The 23922-nt window shown below is 41.3% G+C and overlaps 1 protein-coding gene across 1 annotated transcript in view; it reads left to right on the top strand.

The window, feature by feature from the left end:
* The window catches only part of DCBLD1 (discoidin, CUB and LCCL domain containing 1), a gene marked incomplete at its 5' end in the record, with an annotated part of 58433 nt that overhangs the window by 20704 nt on the left and 13807 nt on the right, over nucleotides 1-23922 (top strand). Inside the window, 7 exon segments of the mRNA XM_014591350.1 lie at nucleotides 991-1125; nucleotides 3071-3122; nucleotides 8793-8865; nucleotides 15254-15387; nucleotides 20053-20093; nucleotides 21667-21876; nucleotides 22766-22890. Coding sequence (XP_014446836.1) covers nucleotides 991-1125; nucleotides 3071-3122; nucleotides 8793-8865; nucleotides 15254-15387; nucleotides 20053-20093; nucleotides 21667-21876; nucleotides 22766-22890 — 770 coding nt within the window.

The raw sequence follows: 23922 nt of genomic DNA, 5'->3' as shown, positions 1-23922 counted from the left end.
TATATTATTCTCATTTTTGGGGGCAATTTTCTCATTCTTCATGGTGGATTTTTCTAGGCCAGTGATTCTATCTTCTACACCTGAGATTCTATTTTCTATATTATTTAGTGAGCTTTTAATACTTTCAAGGAATATTTTGACTTCCTGTAATATATCCTTCATCTCTAACAGGTCCATTTGATTCTTTTTTATAGTATGTATTTCCGCTTTTAAATCTTGCAAGAATTTCCTGACCTCCTAGAACTCGTCAGCTCCTGTCTCCTGCCCCTTCTGCAGTCCCTTGCCTCTCTTCTCTTCCATCTGTTAGCTTCTTCACTATGAATATTCTTTATCAAACATTTCCACGAGTTTCATTGTACTGTCTGAGGATGAAGAGGAGTTATTCTTTTCCCTTGGAGGAGAAGTATTTTCTTGCTTTCCCATATTTCTTGTGACCCTGTGGTGATTTCTAGTCATCCAATGGATGGTGCATTTCTTCCTTATTCTTGAAGTTCAATCTGAGGATTCAGAAGCATACAGAAGGAAGTGATCTGCAGTCTCTCTTTTGTTCCATTTGCACGCTTTGTGCATCAGATTCAGTGGGAATAGAGGAATATTCTGACTCTAATCATATTCACGTGTTTGGATCCTGCTCTCTTGGACCTGTCTAGCACTTAGTGCATAGAGGCCACTAGAAATGAATCTGGAGGAAGAACTCTCAGCAGAAAATCTTCATTTTTCATCAAGGAAAGCAATCTTTCACAGCTCAATTTTGGTTTCCATCTCAGGATTCCTAGGTACTTTTTAAAATAATTCACAGTCATTAACTCATGTAAGTAATTATAAGTGTTTCTAAAGAGGGACATCATCATTTTTTATTTTGAGTACATTGTAATTTAATAATTATTTGTATTGTCTAGTAAATTTGATCTTTAACTGAAAAATACTACATATCAATTCTCTGGGCTTCTATAAATTTTGAAATATGCCACAGTTCTGCTTTGTTTTTAGGTCCATATTGTGGACGTGTGACCGTTCCCAGAGAACTCTTACTGAACACAAGTGAAGTAACCATCCGCTTTGAGAGTGGAACCCACATCTCTGGTCGGGGTTTTTTGCTGACCTATGCCAGCAGCGACCATCCAGGTATAACAGAAGAATTAACACAGTCTGTAAGCATTAGTACCTGAGAATCCCCCTGCTAGTTATCACCATCCCTGGATGAAATAGTGATCTCAGATGCAGAATTAAGATGTAAGGGAAGAGAGAACGCAATATCTTTATAAATTATTAGGTCTGAACTGAATAATTTTATAGTGCCTGTTAAACTGATCAATTGACTGTGGGATCATGTCATTTTTTCCTAGAAATCTTGTATAGCATATATTTATTTATTTATTGGAGAGTTTTTTGTTTTGTTTTGTTTTGTTTTTTGCTATAGGGTGCATGCACTTGCCAGACAGACAGAGACAGACAGAGAGACAGAAAGCAAGAAATCATCCCCCTGGGGGATGGCCACACTGCAATCCCTTCTCCTCCGTACTCCTCTTGGGATCTTGGGCACGCACGCACACGTGCCCAGCGTGAGTTTCAAGCCACTGGATCTGGGACGCAAACCACGGTCCACTACGTGGGAGTCCAGTGACATAGCCATTATGCTAACTGCTGGTCCCATAGCATATATTTTGAGTTATCCGCCTCCAACCCTTCCACAGCCTGGCTACCCTTTGGGGCCGTCTCCCAACCCATCCTTAGCTGAGGGAGCAAGCCTTTTAGCCAGTGACCTCCAACCCCACCCGATGCACACAGGTCCACCATCTTGGGACCATGCGCGGTATGAGCAGGATGAAGTCACTGTTCCGTGATGCCCTAACAATGGAGCTGAAATGAGCAGGAAAGAAAGGAAGAATATTGACGAGAGAAAAGTGTGAACACCTGTTCTGGCCTCTTACTTATCCTTCAAAGTAATTACCATGCAGCCGGCTCCGTGTCTGCCCAGGTTCACAGAGCTGCCCACACTGTCTGCCCTCAGTCTCCCTGGCAGAAACACTCTGCAGTGGTTTGTGCCATTCATTTCCATTTTAGCCAATCAGATCTGAATCATCATAGCAGGCCCCAGTATCTCCAGTATGCATCATATGTTGCTTCCTAAGAACAACTGGTAAGATTGTGGAAAGAAAGAACTATTACCACAAACATGATTGTTTGGGGAGCTATGCTAGGCTGATCTAAATGCATCAAGAGCCAGTTTTCGTTGCTTCCCATGCAGGGTATTAGTTCGAGTCCAAAGAACACTGCCTTTTTTTAAGTGCTGGGTTCTGATGCTTCAAAGCTGATATGCTGTCAGTGTTCTCATTAAACATCTGCTTCTGAGTCATGATGTGCCACTGGTTAAACTGTTGAATTGTTGAAAAATATTTTTTGAGAGGTTTTTGCTATACAGCACATGCACTTGCCAGAAAGACAGGGAGAAACAGAGACAGAAAGAGAGAAATCACTTTCCAGGGGGGATGGCCATGCTGCAATCCCTCCTCCTCCATTCTCCTCTCGGGATCTTGGGCACACATGCACACACGCCCGGCGTGGGTTTAATCCACTGGGGCCAGGACTCGAACCGCAGTTGACTACATTGGAGTGCAGCAACATAGCCATTACGCCAACTGCTGGTCCCCTAAACTGCTGAATTTTAATGTTCATGGGAGCCTTCTCTATGAATTCTACTGCACTTTTGAAATTATGTCCCACTTTGCCAAGGAAATTATACACAAAATTTTTGTAGGCATGTAGTAGACAGTAAATAACCTGTGTTGGTTTTTCTGTTGAAAATAGATTCTGTTATTATCCCCTAGATTATATTGAAAAATCATCATTGCTGGCAAAAATAGGAAGGGAAAAGAACCAATTAAATACTAGGGACAGTGTTCTCTGTTTTTGTTTACTTTTCACAAAAATGGAAAAAATTTAGTTAACCAGATAATGAATACATGCTTTTTTAAAAATTGTCATTTTTATATTTTTTAAAAATCCCTACCATATAAATGTCCTAATTTCCTTTCAGTCTTCTAATTGTAATTATCTTTATTTGTGACAGATTTAATAACGTGTTTGGAACGAGGTAACCATTATTTGAAGGCAGAATTCAGGTAAATATAAGTGTCCTAGCTGTGCTTCAGTCAAATATTGCTTGAACATTTTGATTTCCTTGATGTTAAACTATTGAGGTTAAATAAGACATGTATTTGTATTTAAATTTTAAAATTTTGCCAGATGACACCTGTGTGTCCAAGAATGACAGAGACACAGAGACAAAGAGAAAGTGAGAAAACACCCCTATGGTCATACCCAAATCCTTTCTCCTCCATTTCTCTCTCCTGTCAGGATTTTGGGTACACGTACACAGATACCTGTCATTTTGTTTCTGTTTTTATTTTTTTCCAAACCACTAGGTCCAGGACTTGAACTGTGAGGTTAGACATGTGTGATCCAGTTCTACTGACCACTTGGCCATGGGCTGGCCCTGTACTTTAATTTTTTAAACTATATTGTAACTAATAAAGAATATTTGGATTTATTTATTTATTTATTTATTTATTTATTTATTAGAGCAATTTTTGCTACAGGGCATGTGCGCTCGCCGGAGAAACAAAGAGAGAGAGATAGAAAACAAAAATTCACCCCCCAGAGGGAATGCCCGTGCTGCAGTCCCTTCTCCTCTATTCTCTTCTTGGGATTTTGAGCATGCATGCACACTTGGCCAGTGTGAGTTTTATGCTGCTGGGTACAGGACTCGAACCACAGTTGATTACATGGGAGACCAGCGACATAACCATTACACCATCTGCTGGTTCCTCAAATTTTTTTTGCTTTTTTAATTTGTCAAAGAGCACTTGTGCTCACCAGAGAGAGAGAGAGAGAGAGAGACAGAGAGAGGAATAGGGGAAAGCACTCTCCCAGTAGGGCAGGGTCATGCTTCAGTCTCTTCTGTTTCTGTCCTGTCAGAATTTTGAGTGCACATGCACACATGCTTGGAGAATTTTTTTGCTGTGTCTGGGATTCAAACCACTTGGTGGGCCATATGGGATCCAACTTCCTTAAACTAGCCAGCCCTCAAATAATTTCTTTTTTTTTTCTTTTGGAGAGGTTGTTGCTACAGGGTACGTGTGCTCGCCAGAGAGACAGAAAGGGAGAAATCACCCACTGGGGGGGGCGGCCACGCCGCAATCTCTTCTCCATCCTCGAGATCTTGGGCACGCACGCACACACATCCAGCGTGAGTTAAACCCACCAGGTCCGAGACTTGAACCCCGGTTGACTACATGGGAGTTCAGCAACATAGCCATTACGCTAACTCTGGTCCCCAAATAATTTCTTAACACAGCAAGAAGTCAGCAATCATTTTCTGTCAAGGAGTAGATAGTAAATAGTTCAGAGTTTGTAAGCCATACAATCTCTGTTGCACTTATTCATATAATCTCTGTTGCTCTTATACCAAAAAAACTGCCATGTAAACAAATAAGCATGGCCATGTTCCAATAAAACTTTATTAAACAAAGAAAGCAGTGGGCTGGGCTTAGCCCACGAACCACACTGTGCTGACTCTGAGTTCCACTCTAGTACCAATGAATCATAACTGAGTCTAGACTGCTGCAGGGAAGAAAGTTTATTTTTCTTTCCCACTAAAGAAATACCTATAGGGAGGCCCAGCAGGTGGCATAGTGGTTAAGGTGCTGGACTCCCACATGGTTGATAGCAATTCATGTCGCAGACTCACCAGCTTGAAAATCATGATGGGCATGTGTGCCCAAAATCCCGGAAGGAGAATGGATTGTGGCATGGGCATCTTTCCTATGGTGGTGATTTCTCACTTTGTCTTTCACTGTCTCTCTCTCTTTGGTGAACGCATGTACTCTATGGCAAAAACATTTTTTTTTTTTTTGGAGAGGTTTTTCACTATAGGGCGTGTGTATTCACCAGACAGAGAGAGACATAGAGATAGAAAGCGAGAAATCACCCCCCAGAGGGGATGGTCACACCGCAATCCCTTCTCCTCCATTCTCCTCTCGGGATCTTGGGCACGCACACACACACACCCGGCGTGAGTTTTAAGCCACTGGGTCCGGGACGCGAACTGCAGTTGACTACGTGGGAGTCCAGCGACATAGCCATTACGCTAACTGCTGGTTCCCGGCAAAAACATTTTTAAAAAAAAGAAAAAAAAAAAAAAGAAAACATAAATACCTAACTGAAATTAAGAAGATACAAATTTTCAATTCAGTTTTACTTTAACTGGAAAAACTATTTAACACGTTGACTAACATTCACTTCTGTAAAGTAAAATGATCTAGAGCAGCATTTCTCAACCTTGACACTATTGGTATTTTGGGTTGGATAATTATTGTGAAGGGCTGTCATGTGCATTGCTTTATATTAAACAGCATCCCTGGGCTCTACACTCTAGATGCCACTAGTGATAACCAAGAATAGTTTGCAAACATTGCCAAATGTCTTTTTCTTGGCAAAGTTATCCCCAGCTAAGAAGCACTGGAAGAGAGACCATTGTCAATAGCAACACTAACAAAATTGTCACTGTTCAGAGTGCTTTCTTAGTTCCATGCACAACTCTCTGCCCTTAGCACAGAAGTATAATATTTCAGGTGAACATTCCAATATGCCTACAAGGTAGTTTCTGTTATGTCCTGAAAACCAAGGCACAGAGCAATTACGGAGCTTGCCCTCTTAATACTCCGTGAATGCAGGGAGTCCTAAACTCTCAGACATTTGAATATTCTGTAAATGAGATTGCTTGATGTGTAGTGCTAACTCTAGGGTTAACTAACATTAAGGCTAGTAGGGAAAACAAGAACAAAAATAAAAATGAGCAGTAATCAAATGTCCTGTAAAGTTACTGCTTGCCCATTGTACGACTATACCAATGTTCTCTAAGGTCTTTCCAGACATTCCTATGCAGTTCCAGGAGTGACAGATCTTCTGGGCTTCAGTGGTCAGTTCCTGTCTTCCAAAACAAAAGAAATATTCTGGGACCAGCAGTTAGCGTAATGGCTATGTCGCTGCACTCCAATGTAGTCGACCGCCGTTCAAGTCCTGGACCCAGTGGCTTAAACCCACGCCGGACGCGTGTGCGTGCGTGTCCAAGATCCCGAGAGGAGAACGGAGGAGAAGGGATTGCGGCGTGGCCATCCCCCCTGGGGGAGGTGATCTCACTGTCTCTCTGTCTCTCTCTGTCTTTCTGGCGAGTGCATGTGCCCTATAGCGAAAAACCTCTCAAAAAAAAAAAAGAAATATTCTGGAACCTATAGGTTGGCATTTTAGTGCCAGATCTACTAAGCTGCAGTCCAGCTATTCTGTAGTGTTTAGTTAAAGATAAGGCATGGCAACTAGTACAGATGCACAATCTCTACTTGAAATAATTCTGAAATATAGAAAGCTTTCAAAGCCTTTGTAACTCATTTGATGACAATATCTGATTAATGTGGCTTTAACTTCATTGGACAGCAGAATGGTATTAGGTTAGTATAAGCCTATTTAGCTACCAGGCATTTTATTTAATGTGACTATTCATGCACTAAACATGAAGATAGCTCATCAATTGATAGTTTTTTTTATTAAGTTTTTGATTAATGTGTGCAGACAACACTGGGGACTTAAATACATCACTGACACTGTTTTACTTTTCAAAAATCCAAAAAATTCTACATCCTGAAATATATCTGGCTCTGAGAAAATTGGCGCTAAGGAACTGACACCCTGTAGTAGCATTACCTGTTATTTTTATTTTTAAATTTCCTAGTTACTGGTGCAAGGCTGAGACTCTAAAAGGTCAGTGAGAAAGAATTTTGAAACATTTATGTAGGTAGTTTTAGTAATTAGCTGTTGTTACCTATATAATTTGCTAAGCCAGCAATAGGAAGCTGAGAGGAAATGAAATAAAAACAACTGCTTTTTAGGAATCTGTTGGTCTGGCATGCTCTTTTAAACAAACCAAGTAAACATTATCACGAAGTGGTACATGTAGAAACAAGAGCTCACCACATTCACCTTCAGAGTTGTCCGTGTTCTATCATAGTTGATGTTTCTTTTTGCAGATTTTTTATAGATGTGTGTAGCTGTCCCTCATCCTATTGTTGCATTGGCATTTAAAGGAAGTAGGGATGAGAAACTGAATCTAAGAGAGATTGCACGTGGTATTCAGGGTCACACAGCTAGATAGGTAGTGTCAGAACCTGGGTCATCCTGCCCCTAACATTGAGACCCTGCAACATACTACATGCCATGACATGTTTTTGGAAAATTTCTTGAAAAGTGACTGTTAAAGTCAGTGGAATCTTAGTTTTAAGATATACTTTTTTTCGGGTCTAGCAGTTAGCATAATGGCTATGTCGCTGGACTCCCATGTATTCACCCATGGTTCGAGTCCCGGACCCAGTGGATTAAACTCACACCGGGCGTGTGTGTGTGTGCGTGCCCAAGATCCTGAGAGGAGAATGGAGGAGAAGGGATTGTGGTGTGGCCATTCCCCCGGGGGGGAATTTCCCACTTTCTCTCTCTCTGTCTCCCTCTGTCTTTCTGGTGAGCACACACGCCCTATAGCAAAAACCTCTCTCCCATGCAAAAAAAATAAATAAGAAAGAAAAATACACTTTTTTTTCTAATTGTGAAAGTAATTCATAACTAATATATACAATTACTGTCCAGTATGGTAACCACAGGCAGCTCTTGAGCACTTGAACTGTGGCGAATCCAAATAAGGATGTGCTATAGTTATAAAATACATCCTAGGGCTGACCCTGTAGCCTAGCAGTTAATGGAGCCATATCCCATATGGCTAACCACAGTTCAGGTCCCAGCCCCAGGGGCTTGAAAAACATGCTGAATGCATGTCAGTACATGTCTCAACATTCCAACAGGATGGAGAAATGGAAGAAAAGAAGTTAAGTCATGACCATGACCATGGGAAGATGCTCTCTCTCTCTCTCTCTCTCTCTCTAGCTAGTGCACCCATCCTCTGGCAATGAAAAATTAAGGAAGGAAGGTTGGAAGGAATTAAGGAAGGGAAGGAAAAAAATATATACCCTAAGTTTTGGAGACTAAGTTCAAATAAATAAATAAATAAATATTATAGAATAAAATAGCTCATCAATTGAGTTTTTTTTCTGCTCATATGTGGAAATGACAAAATTTGGTTATATTGGATTAAAAAAAATAGATTATTAATTTTGCTTGTTTCTTTTTACTTTTTAAATGTGGTTACTAGAATATTAACCTTTATATATGTGGTTATATTATGTTTCTATCAGACAGTGCTAAAGAAATGAGGTATTATATTATATATAACACAGAAAGTAAAAATTCCTCATAATCCCGGAGAGAAGGCAAGGATATTCATTATCTTTTCCTTATCCATAGAAAGCATAGATTGTTATATATTTTTATGTATTCCTTTTTATAAAAATGAGATTATACTACATATATTGTTTAGAGGTTTCCTTTTTTCTTTAAACTATTTTTGGGATCTCTTAGAATCAATTAAAATACATTAGGGAAGCTCATTGATTCCTAGTGTTTATGGTGAACCCTCATATAAAACAGATAATTATTGAGTAAAATTTGCCTTCAGATAAACATTTAAAATCAGTCTGAGTTCTTGCAAATCAAGCTTCTGATTTGTCATAGAAACCAGATATTACATCATGTTCTGTGGAGGAAAAAACTGCTTTCGAATTTAAGTGTAATTTAATACTTTTTGTTTAAGTATAGTTAAATACACTATAAATTCTTTATTTTTCTTTTTCCAGCAAATTCTGCCCAGCTGGTTGTAGAGACGTAGCAGGAGACATTTCTGGGAACATGGAAGATGGATATAGAGATGTAAGTAACTGGATGTAATGGCAGAGAGGGGACTAAAAGAAGTTTGGGGGTGATTAGTCTGCTGAATTTATTGCAAAGTGAAGTTAAATAATAAATAAAACTCCAGATTTGTGGATGATTCTCTCTTCTTTGAAAATAAATGAAATCAAAGTGTAAAAACCAAGGTTATTGGGCCAGCTAGTGACATGGTTGTTAACACAACTGGATCCCACGTGGCCAACTGAGCGGTTTGAGTCCTGGACCTGGTGGCTTAAAACACACATGTGTGTGCATGCCCAAAATTTTGAAAGGAAAATGTAGAGAAGGGATTGTGACATAGCCATTCCCCCAAGAGTACATTCTCACTGTCTCTCTCTGACTTTGTCTGTAGGATGGGGGAAAGGGATCACGATATGAGACCCTGTGTGTGTGTGTGTGTGCACGTGTGTGGTCTTTCACTCGTGCTTTCTATCATGAATAAAATAAACAATCTTTTTTTAAAAGTTGGGTTTACAGCCTGGTGAATTGGCTTGAGTTGTTAGAAATGTGAAAATCTATTAGGTTGTCGGGAAAGTCATGACAAATTTTTCTATGCAAAAATGCATCGTGACTGGGAACCAGCAGTTAGCGTAATGGCTATGTCGCTGGACTCCCACATAGTCGACCGCGGTTCGTGTCCCGGACCCGGTGGCTTAAAACTCACGCCGGGCGCGTGTGCGTGCGTGCCCAAGATCCCGAGAGGAGAATGGAGGAGAAGGGATTGCGGCATGACCATCCCCCCTGGGGGGTGATTTCTCGCTTTCTGTCTCTATGTCTCTCTCTGTCTGTCTGGCGAGCGCACACGCCCTACAGTGAAAATCTCTCAAAAAAAAAAAAAAGAAAAATGCATCGTGACTTTCCCAATGACCCAATTACAGTGATGGAACTATTCTTAACATTATTGATGTGTATACTTCTGTATGAGAAAAATAGTCTTTGTCTACATGTTCTAGGAGGTTGATATTCATCGGTGACGGGAGAGACTTGACTCAATTTTGCTTTTAACACATCCCGATTCTGTTTTTGTTGTTACTTTTTTTTTCCCTTTGGCAGATTTTATTGTTACTTTTCTTTTAGTTTCCCTTTTCCTATGTTGTTTTTATTTGCAAGATTGACACGGTGTATTCTTTTGTCCAATAAATTGTTCGAATTGTAAAATGATTTACACTACCTCATTTTGAAGATTTATTTGGCACAGGCTGCTCCTAAATGACTTCAGAAAATTAAGATAATAAAAAATTGAAATATAGTTGTTTTTTCTTATTCCCTAGCAATAGGTTTGCCTTTATTTTTCCTTATTTGCCTGTTCTGTGCAAGAAAGTTAAGAATTATGTTCAATAAGATAAATCCCATAGTTGTTATCTCTCCTTTTCCATGGGTCAGGAGACTGGGCATGTCTTAGCTAAGTTCCCTGCTGCAGTCTCATCTGAGGCGTGACTGAGGAAGGATCTGGTTCTTAGCTCCGGTTACTTACCGGCTGTTGGACAGAGCGCCTCAGTTTCTGCCGAGATTATAGCTAGAAGCCACCCTTTGTTTCCTGCAATTTGAGCCTTCCCAGCATGGCCATTTGCTTCCTCAAAGACAGCCAAGGAGAATCTTCTAGCAAGGATATCTCCTAGAAAGATAAGTTATATATAGTCTTATTTAATGTGATCGTAGCACTGGTGTGCTATCACCTTTGCCATATTCTATATATTACTTAGGAGGAAGTCACAACTCCCACCCACACTAGAGGAATTATACAAGGATGATACTAGCAGGCAGGGGTCATGGAGGATCTCTTAGAATCTGTTCTCCATGACACCTTTACTTTAAAAAATGTGTTCAGTTGTAACAAGTCATTTTTTGCTCTTTGCAAAAACCAAAGCACACCCTATAAGTCAGGATGACAGAATCTGTGGAATAAATTACTAAAGGGGCTAGCTGTTGAAGAAGCCAGGTCACTGTCTCTGGGATGAATATGTTGCCCTGAAGAGCTATTATAGAAAAAGCACTGGTTCGGGATCAGCAGTAAGCATAATGGCTGTGTCGCTGGACTCCCACATAGCTGACCACGGTTCGAGTCCCATACCTGGTGGCTTAAACTCACACCAGGTGCATGTGGGTGTGTGCTCAAGATCCCGAGAGGAAAATGGAGGAGAAGGGATTGTAGCATGGCCATCTCCTCTGGGGGGTGATTTCTCGCTTTCTGTCTCTCTGTTTCTGTCTGTCTTTCCGGCAAGCACACATGCCCTATAGCAAAAACCTCTCCAAAAAAAAAGAAAAAGCATTGGTTCATTCTGTGTTGCTAGAAGGCAGAACTAGGATCAGTGGATAAAAGTTATGAGGTGACAAATTTCAGCTGCAGGGGGACCAGCAGATGGCATAATGATTATATCGCTGGACTCACACCAACCACGTTTCGAGTCCCAGACCCAGCGGCCTAAAACTCACACCAGGAGCATGTGTGTGCATGCCCAAGGTCCAGAGGGGAGAATGACAGAGAAGGGATTGCTGCGCGGCAATCTCCCCTGAGAGGTGATTTCTCACTTTCTGTCTCTCTGTCTCTCCAGCAAGCGCATGCACCCTATAGCCAAAAAATCTCTCTTAATAGAGAAATTTCAGCTGCAGATAAGGAATAATTGAACAGTGCAAAATGGAGTAGGATGTCTGAGAAACAGCTTCTCGTCACTGGAAGTGTCAGATGTAGATGTGACAACCATTTTTCAGAGACGGACTTCATGTGTGTGGGAAGGGGATGCTGCAGAATGGAAATGGGCGTATTCTGTCAAGAGGCTTGAGTGGGGAACTTTAAAGGGCTTTTTGGATTCTTAAGATTCTGTGATTCTTTCTCTTTGTCTGATGAATTAAGGCACCCATCTTGGTGTATGCTTCCAACGCCAGCGAAGTAGTGTGAGCCTCTCTCCTGCCCCCAGAACAGTTTTTCTCTTCGCACCTTCTCCCAAGCCGGCTGGCTGTACCATCTGTTTTTAAGTGGAACACATCACTCTATTATTTCAGTAATCCTCCCTCCCCCCAAATGTTCAAGAAGTATTGTAAAATAAATAACAGCAGTACATACAGTGTGCTCCTGGTTTAGGTAGAAAAAGGAGAAAGAGGGCCTCTTGAACACACCCACAGAAAGCCAGAGGGAGATACCTTAAAGAGGTAAGTGAGTGTCTCTGGGTGAGAACAGTATAACTAAGGGTTTTTGTGTATGTGTTTTCCAACATTTCTTTGTTGGAAACGAAACAAAATAATATTCTTTATACTTTTATAAAGAAAACGTATTGTGGGAACCAGCAGTTAGCATAATGGCTACGTCGCTGGACTCCCACGTAGTTGACCGCGGTTTGCGTCCCGGACCCGGTGGCTTAAAACTCACGCCGGGCGCGTGTGTGTGCGTGCCCAAGATCCCAAGAGGAGAATGCAGGAGAAGGGATTGTGGTGTGGCCATCCCCTCTGGGGGGTGATTTCTCGCTTTCTGTCTCTATGTCTCTCTCTGTCTGTCTGGTGAGCGCACGCGCCCTGTAGCAAAAACCTCTCCAAAAAAAATAATAAAAAAGAAAACGTATTGCTGGGACCAGCAGTTTAACATTTTACCATCATTCTACATTTTTATCTGTGTGCTTTATTCTATCTTGTTGTTCCTGATTCAAGGCTTATTAAATGTGATCTAAAATATTTGTTTTCATATTAGATCATCTTTTAATTAGATCTTCTTGTCAATATTTTTAGTACAAGTTGATTTTTCCTAAAGGAAGGTTTTTATGTTTTTTGTTTGTTTTGTTTTGTTTTGTTTTGTTTTGTTTTGTTTTGGAGAGGTTTATTGCTACAGGATGTGTGTGCTTGCCAGAGACAGAGAGACAGAAAGCAAGAAATCACCCCCCAGGGGGATGGCAACGTCATCCCTTCTCCTCCATTCTTCTCTTGGGATTTGGGCATGCACGCACATGCACCCGGGGTGAGTTTAAGCCACCAGGTCCAGGACTTGAACCACGGTCAACTACGTGAGAGTTCAGCGACATAGCCATTACACTAACTGCTAGTCCCTGTTTGTTTGTTTTTAAATGCTCCAATCCTGGAATGATTTGGTAATTGCTTGCAAAGTCATTTTAGTTTTACCTCTTGCTAATCTGGTTGGCCACCTTTTGGGGCTAAGTGAACTTCAGAAATGTTTACGGAGTATATTACCCACCTGCAATGACTGAGCCATGAAGGTGTTCTTCCCAGCTGTCGATCATATTCCCTTTCCTGAAGAATTACTACAATCTTATTTTTTTTAAGAGAGAATTTTATTGCTATAAAGTGTGTGCACTCGCCAAAGAGACAAAAAAATCAGAGAGACAGAGAGAAATCACCTTCCAAGGAGGATGACCCTGCCACACTCTCTTCTCCTCCATTCTCCTCTCTAGACTTTGGGCAAGCATGCACACGCACCTGGTTTGAGTTATAAGCTGCTGGGTCCAGGACTTGAATCGCTGTCGACTATATGGGAGTCCAGAAATATAACCGTTACGGAATATACTGACCCTGAATTATGACATTTAAATGACTGTATTTGAGTTAATAAATTTTGTGTAAGCCAGGCCACTAATTAACATAGGCCGGTGATGTGGCTTTCCTGTATTTACACTTCGGTGAGACTTAGACTTCAAAATTAGCTAGAAAATCAAAGTATTAATTGTACCACTGTTCAAAAGAATTAAAAAAAAAAAAAAAACAAGTTCAATGAATGTAAATCATTAAAGCTAATACCAAAAAAAGCTACAAATTAAATAAACATAAATTTTGTTGGAGTTGTTTGGGTGAGGGAGTGATTTTTTTTTTTAAGGAAGTAACCTGGAAAAGACTGATACTTTTATCAGGGTACTAGCTAGGTCTGGTTGCTATCCTCTTTGAAATGTAGACTATGGACTGCATTTAATATTGTGAAATAATATTAGCTACGTTTGAATTCATTCCATAAAGGGGTATATAGCATTGTGTCCCCTCCATACTGAGTACTCAGTATTGAGTACTGCGGGAAATGAGAATATTTGTTGGCCAGTTCTGGTAGGTCCTTCTGCTCTGTGAACCTGTCCTACAACCGAGGTGGCTCTGGGACATGTTAAGTCCAGGGAGAACTCCATACAGGGCAGGGCTCCTGAGATAAAGCCTGGTAAGACTTCCGGCAAAATTCCAGGGAAACACATAATCCCAAGGACAGTGGGAACGGCTGCTGAGCAGACCATTAGACCAGTCTGCTTTTCATTCTAGGGCGTAGACAGGAATTCAGGCCAGCATGGACCTATCCTATAAAAGGTACCCTGGGTGCTCTTTAGAATCACAAGGTGACAGACTTTCAGAAAGATACCCGGGCCAGCCTTTTCATTGTCCAGATGAACTGGAAGCCAGGGTAGCATTAAAATGAGTTGAGCAAATCTAGAGGACAAGTGAAATTACTGAATTTAATTCAGGACTTTCCTCTTAATTTAATTATTTAACTTTCTAGAGGGTGCATGCACTTTCTGGGGAAAAAGAGAGAGATCATGAGAAAGAACCTCTCGTGGGCAGTGGTCATGATGTGATCCATTTTCCTCCTTTTCTCCTGCCTTTTGGAATTTTGGGCATGCACGCATATACGCCCAGTGTTTCTAGAGCCGCTGGGTCTAGGACTTGAACAGCGCAATCAGCCGTAAGGGATCTAACCACAGTAGGGGATCTAACCACAGTAGTCACCACACCACTGGCTGGCCCCAGGCCTTTCTCTCCAGATAGCTGGCTCTTCCATTTTGTAACTCCAGAGTTCAAACCAGTGATAAGAAAGCTTTTGATTGAAGGAAAAATTAGGAAAAGTAAGTGCAAGCTGCATTTTCATTAGAGTACTATCTTTTTCTCTTCTTCTAGTTCTTTTTCTTCCAGAAAGGGTAGCGCTGCGTCTGTGTTGCAGCATTCTGATTTTTTTTCTATAATAAAATCTCCCCTTTGGGCAATGATAGTTATTGTGAAACTGACTCACTTTGCCAAATCTACTCTAGTTTGGAAAATATGAACTCTAATTTGAAAATCACAGTTCTCAATCTTTTTACAACTACATTAATTACACAATATGATTTATCTCATTGGTCCTCTTAATGTTGCAGCCTAAATCTAAGAGAACTTGTTCGTTGCATAGGTTCTTATGCTCCCCTAACTGACATCTCTCCTGCGACTGCCCTCCTGTGGCCGACCATCTGGGGCAAGGGCGCGTTGGTAGCTTCATTCCCATTTGTGGCAGGGGCTGGGCAGAACAAGCCACATGGCAGTATTCCCTGGGAGGGCCACTACTGTAAATTACCAGAAACACAGCGGGCAACTCCAGCTGTATTTCCTGAAGTGAGCTCTGAGTGCTGATGTTTCTGTGTTTCAGACTTCTGTATTGTGCAAAGCTGCCATCCATGCGGGGGTGATCGCAGATGAGCTGGGCGGCCAGATCAGCGTGCTGCAGCACAAAGGGATCAGCCACTACGAAGGCATCCTGGCCAATGGCGTGCTCTCCCGAGAGTAAGTACTTTGCCTTTCTGTCCTGAGTGGAAAGTAACCCTGAAGGCAGTAATTAATCAGCTTGCAATTTTGAAAGAACAGCAGAGTATGATACCAAGGGTTTGTCAGCTGGGATAAACGCTGTGACTGCTTAGAACAGCATGTATGGTCTCGACAGGGGAGATAAATGCAGCAATACAAAGGCTCCCCATTACGTTGGAGGGTAAATTAAAATAGTACACATCTATAGCCCCAGGGCAGAGGAGTATCAGTACCTTTACTCTGAGATGTTTTGCAGAGGAGTATCAGTACCTTTACTCTGAGATGTTTTGCAGAGGAGTATCAGTACCTTTACTCTGAGATGTTTTGCAGAGGAGTGTCAGTACCTTTACTCTGAGATGTTTTGCAGAGGAGTATCAGTACCTTTACTCTGAGATGTTTTGCAGAGGAGTATCAGTACCTTTACTCTGAGATATTTTGCAGAGGAGTATCAGTACCTTTACTCTGAGATGTTTTGCAGAGGAGTATCAGTACCTTTACTCTGAGATGTTTTAGTGGGAGAGAATGAAGGCTTATTCTTTTTTCTTCTTCTTTTCTGAGCTTCAGTAAATTATTGATTATCTCTAATATCTGATACTGACAAAGACGGGAAATGAAATATACCCTTATCACTAAGCCGAGCTCCCCAGAAGATTCCCCCAGTCAGCCTCGTAATGACGAGTAGTAGTAGTCTGGGAAGTGAGGAAAAATGGCTTTGGTTGATGTTATTAACTTCCTGGTTTGGTGTTTTCCTCTGCTCTTCTAGCTTCCTAAGAAGAAAAGTATGTCACCTACTTTAACTATTTCACCTTAAGCCTTCACACTGATTTCCTCAGCTTCTAGAAGGTGGAAAACGAGAGCTGTATAGAGCTCAGTTTAGGCCCACCCTGGGGCACAAATGTCCATGCACAAGAATAGGCAGCTTGGAGTGGTCAAGGGAATAAAAACTTGGTGAGGAGAAAGTGCTCTTTGAGACACATTATTTCTCTCATTCTCTCACTCTATCTGCTCCTGGAAAGGTCTTCCTGCTACTGAGACTTGGGTTTTTTTGGACAGGTTTCCACATGGTCTGGGTCCCAAGGATAAGGTGCCAAACAGAGCCTCTCTGTCTCTCTGGGAGAGAGACTGAGAGTAGGAGAGAGGGAAAGTAGGAGAGAGGGAAAGTAGGAGAGAGGGAAAGTGAGACAGCATCCCACTGGAGGATGGTCATGCCTTAATCCTTTCTCTTCTGCTTCTGTTTTGGGCATGCACACTCATGTGCCCAGCATATTTTTCAAGCCGCTGCATCTGAGATCGAAACTGCAGTCGGTCCTGTGGGATCCAGCTTCCTTCACCACCAAGCCACCAGCTGGTCTGCCTGTGACTTTTAAGAATCTATTTCCTTTTGGGAACCAGCAGTTAGCGTAATGGCTATGTCGCTGGACTCCCACGTAGTCGACCGCGGTTCGCATCCCGGACCCGGTGGCTTAAAACTCACGCCGGGCACATGTGCGTGCGTGCCCAAGATCCCGAGAGGAGAATGGAGGAGAAGGGATTGCGGCGTGTCCTTCCCCCCTCCGGGGTGATTTCTCGCTTTCTGTCTCTCTGTCTCTCTCTGTCTGTCTGGTGAGCGCACGCGCCCTATAGCGAAAACCTCTCCAAAAAAAAAAAAAAGTAAGAATCTATTTCCTTTTATGTTTTTTGATGTTTTCTTATATGAATGCTAGTGTATTATTTCTTTCTCTTTTTCTTTTTTAGATTTGCCAGAGGGCACATGTACTTACCAGAGAGAAAAAAGAGAGAGGGAAAGGAAGAAAAGCAGCTCGTGATAGGGTGTGGTCATGTGCAATCCCTTCTCCTCCTTTTCTCTACCCTGTTGGGATTTTGGACATGCCACACACTGGCATATTTTCAGGCCACTGGGACTTGGATTCAAGCCATGTAGCCAGCCACTTGGGATCAGTCCCCTTAAATACTAAGCCACAGGGCCATGGGACTAGCCCAATACTGGAGTAATATTTCAAGAAGATGCCAGGCTTTGGTCTAGATTTTTTGCATGCTACTATCTTCAAACAGGAATGGAGAACCAGCTTTTGGCTTTAAATCTGTTTTTTAGACTCTTACCTATGTTTGTTTACATTTGTAGGCTTCTTTTGTGGGGGAAAACAGGGTAATAAAAAGTTTAACTTGTACAGCTTAGATTTTATTTTACTTTTCAAGAAAAATCATTAAAGCTATTTAATAAAAATTAGAACCAGCAAATGGTGTAATGGTTATGTCGCAGGACTCCCACGTAGTCAACCGTGGTTCGAATTCTGGATCTGGTGGCTTAAAACTCATGGCAGGGACATGTGTGTACATGCCCAAAACCCCAAGAGGAGAATGGAGGAGAAGGGATTGTGGTATGACCATTCCTCTCGGGGGGCAATTTCTTGCTTTCTTTCTCTCTGTCTTTCTCTGTCTTTCTGGCAAGTGCACACACCCTATAAAAAAAAAATCTCTCTTAAAAAGTTATTTGATAAAAATAGTCTTTCTACTTTCAGTTATATATATATATATGTTATATAATTTGAAATTAAACATCCATTAAAAAGAAGAATACAGAAATCTAAACCATTAATAAATTAGAAAAAGTTTTGGTCCGTATTCCATATAGTCACTTGAATGCATTGTCTGGTTTTTGTTTTGGTAGAAGCAGATAGAAAGGACACAGTTATGTTCAGATCTGTTCTTGCTTCTGGCTCTATAATCTGTGTACCGACGTTTGCACTGAGCAAAAAGTGAGCTGCACTGTCTTAATGCAGCCTCCTCTGCTTGTTTAGATTCCCAGATCTTCAGGGAGTGGTTGTTTTCATCTGTGTTGTTTTGCTGTTGGGGAGCCACTGTACATGCGGTCATTGAACTTACGTTCCCACACATGATTGTTTGGCATTCAGGAAAAAACACAGAAGGAAACACTGCAGCTGAGGAGGAAGGGGTCCCTAAAGTAAATATCCAGAGTTCTTCTGGGATTCATCCCAGGTCAGGTCACTTCCTCGATTTGAGGAGACCAGAATGGAATCAGGAAGAGGCACTGACCTCATCCAGAGGATGATGGCTCTAGCCAACAAAAGGGAAAGCCTTTCTGTCTACTGGGAAGGTTCCTTGTTCCTGTTATCTGATTGAATTAATTGACCCTAATGTGGACATACTTAGAACCCTAACCTACTTAAGGTATTTTTGTTTTTAAAATAAGAGTCTTACTTATCCATAGAATATCTAAGTGGTCCTATTTAATTAATTGAATAAGTGAAATTGAAATCACATTCCAGCTGATAATAGAATAAAGCCCAGCAGAGAACTGTTGGAAGCAGAGCTTATGATGATGTCTTCTCAGGATTAATTCTGAAAGTATACGTGTTTCCATGCTTATTCTTTTTTTAAAATAATTTATTTAATTATTAAATTATTATTTTTTGAGAGGTTTTTGCTATAGGGCACGTGCGCTCACCAGAAAGAGAGAGACAAAGAGACAGAAAGCGAGCAATCACCCCCCGGGGGGATGGCCACACTGCAATCCTTTCTCCTCCATTCTCCTCTTGGGATCTTGGGCACGCACACAGATGCGCCCAGCATGAGTTTAAGCCACCGGGTCTGGTACTCTAATCACAGTCGATTTATATGGGAGTGCAGCAGCATAGCCATTACGCCAACTGCTGGTCTCTTGTTATTATTATTTTTAATTTGACCAGAGAGACAGAGAAAGGGAAAATGAGAGAGCAAGCCGCCAGGTCCAGGACTCTAAACTTAGTTGGCCGTGTGGGAGTTCAGCATCTTAACTACCACACCACCTGTGCCCACCCCCCATACTTATTCTATTTGATCAATAACAACAAATAAATACAAATATTATTTCATGGCAGTCAGAGCGAGTTTAGGATTCCAGGAAGCAGCATTATTCTTTGGACCACGTTTCTAGTGTAAACCAGCACAGGAACATTAGAGGAAATGGAAAAATCAGATGAAAGAGAAACTCAAAATAAAGCTTAATACAAATTTAAATATGATTCTCAACAATGCACACTTTTCTTTAAATGTCGAGAGAGTCTCGTCTTTGTCCCAGCTTTGTGCTAACTGCTAACTTAGACACTGCTGGGCAAGACTCCTCAGGGACAGTAGAGAAGAGTAGAGAAGTCTTCAGAGAAAGTAGCTGGGAATGTCTTGTTGCTCTCCTAAAAGTGACAGGACTTATTCCTCCCTCTCAAGGGCCCCTGATTGTTGACAGTGCCTGGAACACTATAAGGGAGCTGCTGACACAAAGGGAGGTCTCGGGGCAGTCATCCTGACTGCATTCATAATTGGGAATTAACGTTCGTTGCATATTCCTTCCCAGTAAATGTGGTGTGATGGAAACAGTGTAGGATTTTGATTCAAAAGCAGTGTCTCAGAGTCCCAGCCACTGACACCTGTGTGAAGTCAGGGAAATCGCTTACCTTTTATGGGCCTGAATTTCTTGATTTCTAAAATACTGATGATGCAGATAGACACAGTGACCTTGCAGGGGTGTTGTGAGGATCACCCGACAGAGGACATGGGAAAAGCTCTGTGATCCCTGTGACGGAGTATTATGGTCATTATTAAAATCCAGTTAAGCAACTCATCCCCTCCTGTTTGCCTTTGTTGTTTCAGTGGCTCCCTGTCACACAAGCGATTTCTGTTCACCTCCGATGGTAAGGATTGTGCTTTCCTTGAGGGTTTGACATTTTAAAATTCTTCGGTAGTAGTTTAGTCCTCCATATCGCTCAGGTTACCTAGTTTGGGATTTTTTTTTTCTTCAATCTCATGGCAGCAAATTTTCTGTGATTTAAAAATATATAGCACAGGGACCAGCAGGTGCCATGGTGGTTAAGGTGCTAGACTCCCACATAGCTGACTGTGGTTTGAGTCTCAGAATTGGCAGCTTGAAAATCACACCTGGCACATGTGTGTACATGTACACAGTCCTGAGAAGAGAATGGTGGAAAAGGGACTGAGGCATGGCCACACCCTGGGGGAGTGATGTCTCACTTTTCCTTTCACTGCTTCTTTCTGTCTCTCTCCAGCAAATGCACACACCCCATGGCTAAAACCCAATATATACGTATGTGTGTATACACACACATATATACATACACATACACACACACACACACCACAATAAACCTAATTAATATTAAGCGGAAAAAAACATTAAGCAGAAAGTATTTTTCTTTATAATCAAATCTCAAACTCCAGTCAAAAAAGAATAAAAACTGAAATGATATTTATTTTAAGATAAATGTTAAATTAGAACACAAAAGACTTATAAATATGCCAATTTATTTGTAGCTACATTGAATAAAGTAATTGAATATGAGTATACCAAGTAAAGGCTTTTTGGTTCCTTTATCATGGAATATAGATTACGTAAATATTCTCCCTCGGCATAAAATGTGTCAGGGAAAACCATGTGGATATACCTTCCAGAAAAAAAGTATGACCTTTGCTTGTTCCACACCGTCTTGTGCATGGTATAGTGAAGGTCCTGTGGCTGGATTTTAGGTACAACTTACCGATCTTTGGAGGACCTAGAAGTACCTGCTTTCAGAGGGTACAGAGAGTAGGTTTATCTCTGATTCCAAGTCCTTTAAAGTGAGAAGAACTTCTGCATTCAAAAATTATATAATTATTATTCTTTAAAATTGGGTGAAGGGCACGTGCACTCAGCAGAGAGACAGAAAAAGAGAGAGGGAGAAAGCAGCCCGCCCCGCAATGGGGTGCAGTCCCACCGCAATCCCTTCTCTATTTCTCCATCCTGTGGAAATTGTAGGCACACATGGACACACACTTGGCACGTCTTGAAAGACAACGGGACAAGGATTTGAACCTACTTTGTGGGATCGAGTTCCCTTAACTACCAGGCCACAGACTAGCCCAAACCTCACCATTTTAAACCTTTAAAACCATTGCACTTTGTTGAAATCAGGATGAATTAAAAGATTAGAAAAGAAAGATCTACAGTGGGACAAAGAGGTGTCACTTACAGGGGATGTGACTTTGAGGAGGGCATTTAAAAAAAAAAAAGCAATGATTTCATGATACTACAATACAGATGTGTCAAATGCAGATCTGGGGCACCAAGAAACTGGTAATTAAACACTTGATTTAATACCAGAGTGGAGGTAAATTAGTTGAGTATTTCTAGATGGTGTGGGGTACTTTTATTTTTATTTTCCCTTTCATTTTATGTAAAGACCTGAAATGTTTTACTGTTCATTTTTCTAGATTGCAGCAGATCCTTGAGTTTGGAATCTGATGGGCAAATAAGAGCTTCTTCTTCTTGGCAGTGGGTCAGCGAAACAGGAGAACAAGTTCATTGGTCTCCTGACCATGCCCGCCTTCAGGACCAAGGTCTTTCGTGGGCTTCAGGAGATAGCAACAACCGCAAACGAGAATGGCTAGAGATAGATTTGGGCGAGAAAAAGAAAATAACAGGTACTTAACACAAATGCAAGAGCTGTTTCACAAATGCAAAATGACTTGCAGTAGAAATTATGCCCTTTTTTTTAATTTGCAAAAGGGCACGAGTATTTGTATACTCACCTAAGAGAGAAAGAAAGTGAAAAATTACCCCCGGGTGTGTGTGTGTGCGTATGTGTGTGTGCTGTGTGTGTGACCAGGCAGTAGCAATCCCTTCTCCTCCATTCTCCTGTCAGGATTTTGGGCGTATACACACATTCTCCCAGTGTGTTTTCCAAGCCACTGGGTCCAGGCCTCAAACCACACAATCAGCCAGGTAGGATCCAGTCATCTTAACCACTACACTACCTAGCTAGCCTAAAATTATGCTTTTGATTTACCCAGGTCCTTCTCTCTGAACCTCCAAGTACTTAGCATCTTTTTAAAATGTTGGGGCCAACACGTGGCATGGTGGTTAAGGTGCTAGACTGCCATGTGGCCTACCACAGTTCAAGCCCTAGATCTGGTGGTGGCTTGCTTTCTCACTTTCCCTCTCTCTCTCTCTCTGTGTGTCTCTCTGGACAAATTAAAAAATAATAATAAAATTAAGTGATTCTTTTTAAAAATGTAATAAACTTTCACATAGTCTCTGAGAGAAGAACCTGTGGACGAACCTGAGAAGAAACTGTAGGTTGGGAATATGGATGTATGAATTAGAGAGGTGATCTCTCAGTAGTGAGACCTTTTTACGGTGCATTGCCAGTGTGAAAACACTCACTCATGAACACTGTCTAAATGCAACTACAAGAGGTTGGCCTGTAAGACGAGTCAAGATTGTGAATGAAGGGAGAGCAAAAATGAAGCCTAAAATTATAATACATATCGTATTTTTAAAACTAACCTGTAAATATTATTTTCTTAAAAGGAATTAGGACTACAGGATCCACACAGTCAAATTTCAACTTTTATGTTAAGAGTTTCATGATGAGCTTCAAAAACAGCAACTCCAAGTGGAGGACCTATAAAGGAGTTACAAAAACTGAAGAAAAGGTAAGAAAACCTCTGGAAAAGAACTGAGTAGAAGAGTAGGTCTCCACTTAGTTTTACCAGTGTGTTTGTAGTAAATATTTTATTAATAAAAGACAACGATGTGGATTTCTTGAGCATGCAAAAATAAGAAATGTGTCAATAAAAACCTTAAAAGGACCAGCCAGTGGCATGGTGATTAAGGCAACTAGATCCCACATGACTGACTGCTCAGTTTGAGTCCTAGATCCAGCAGCTTGAAAAACACATTGGGTAGGACCAGTAGTTGGCATAATGGTTACATCACTGGACTCCCACATAGTCAACTGTGATTCGAGTCCCAGACCTGGTGGCTTAAAACTCATGCTAGGTGCCTGTGTATGTGTGTCCAAAATCCTGAGAGGAGAATGGAGGAGAAGGGATTGTGGCATCGACTTCCCCCTAGGGGGTGATTTCTTGCTTTCTGTCTCTATTTCTCCAGCGAGTGTACACACCTTATAGTAAATATCTCTCTAAAGAAAAAAAAACAAAAATGGACACTGTGTGTGGGTGTGTGTGTGTGTGTGTGGGTGTGTGTGTAATACCCAACATCCAGAGAGGAGAGTGGAGGAGAAAGGATTGTGGTGTGGCCATTACCCCTGGGGGGGTGATTTCTCACTTTCCAGTGAGCATATATACCCTATAGAGAAAATAACAAAATAAAAAAATTAGTAAAAACTTTACAAAAATTTTGTGATTTGATTTTTTTTACTTCAGCAATGAGGTATTCATGTTTTTTTTTTGTTTTCCTTCTTTTTTTTTTTTTTTTAAAGTTTCCAGAGGGCATATGTGCTTGCCAGAGAGAGAGCAGGAGAGAGATCGAAAACTCCCCCCAGTGGGATATAGTAATGCTGCAATCCCTTCTCCACCCTGTTGGGATTTGGGACATGCATGCACACATTCCAGGCATGCTTTTCAAGCTGCCGGGGTTGGGATTCAACTACAGTCAGCCATGTGCAATCTGGCTTCTTTAACCACTAAACTACAGCACCAGTCCAGTACAATTTTTCTTGAGAA

This window comes from Tupaia chinensis, unplaced genomic scaffold (assembly GCF_000334495.1).
Source record: "Tupaia chinensis unplaced genomic scaffold, TupChi_1.0 Scaffold000563_1, whole genome shotgun sequence".
Lineage (NCBI taxonomy): Eukaryota > Metazoa > Chordata > Mammalia > Scandentia > Tupaiidae > Tupaia > Tupaia belangeri.
The sequence above is the reverse complement of the archived record's forward strand: the minus strand, read 5'-3'. Positions and strand labels throughout refer to the sequence as shown.